At 55.2% G+C, this 762-nt stretch overlaps 1 protein-coding gene across 1 annotated transcript in view; it reads right to left on the reverse strand.

The window, feature by feature from the left end:
* The window catches only part of TEX264 (testis expressed 264), a 41640-nt gene extending 41112 nt beyond the window's left edge, over positions 1-528 (reverse strand). The window contains exon 1 of the mRNA XM_009585433.1: positions 248-528. Coding sequence (XP_009583728.1) covers positions 248-505 — 258 coding nt within the window. The 5' untranslated portion in view covers positions 506-528. The remainder of the gene's footprint in view (positions 1-247) is intronic.
* Between the last annotated feature and the right edge of the window lie 234 nt (positions 529-762).

Consider the following 762-nt stretch of genomic DNA (forward strand, 5'->3'; position numbering starts at 1 on the left):
GAGTTATGAGAAGATGGCAAGCTTTGCTCGCCCAATGCCTTCCCGTTAGGGTTACCCAAGAAACCATCTGCTTTCAGGTGCCTTTCCCCACAGATAATCCTCTGCAGATCTAGGAGACCTTGTGAACCCCAGTGCTCACCTACGGACAATGAGCTGCAAGTGCCTGAAATACAGTCAGGGAGCACCCCGAGCCAGGAACCCGGGTGCTGACCACAAGAGCTTGCCAGCCCCACCAGGCACGCCTTACCGTGTGAGGGTTGTCATAGTAGACACCGATGGAGCAGAGCTTTGAAGAGATGCTGCAGCCGTCCGTGAAGAGCTGCCCGGATTCGCCATACGGGCCCACCCTGAACTTGTAGGCCAGCGTGATGTTGCCGACAGGCGGGGAGCCAGCGCTCACAACCACCTCCGTGAAGAGCCCCGAGTAGACAGCGAAACCGAAGACGGTCAGCAGCAGCAGCACGACCAGCGCCGCGATCAGCCCAAGGAGCACCCAGTCGGACATGATGGATGCTTGGTGCTCCACGCTTCCTGATGCACGAGCAGCAAGAGGAGAGAAGAAAAAGGAGGGGAATTAAGCTAGCACTCAGACAAGCAACCACTCTCTGAAGCTATTTATTTGCAGCAACACACACCCACTTCCAATTCCTCTTATGTGTGAAGCTTAAAGACAGTGGAGCCCCCCCCCGAAACCTCCTGTATATTAGTCCCACGTTGCATCAGCCTGTTCCAATTGGCCACCAGGTACAAATTACACTGCTT

This window comes from Fulmarus glacialis, unplaced genomic scaffold, assembly GCF_000690835.1.
Source record: "Fulmarus glacialis isolate BGI_N327 unplaced genomic scaffold, ASM69083v1 scaffold7129, whole genome shotgun sequence".
Taxonomy (NCBI): domain Eukaryota; kingdom Metazoa; phylum Chordata; class Aves; order Procellariiformes; family Procellariidae; genus Fulmarus; species Fulmarus glacialis.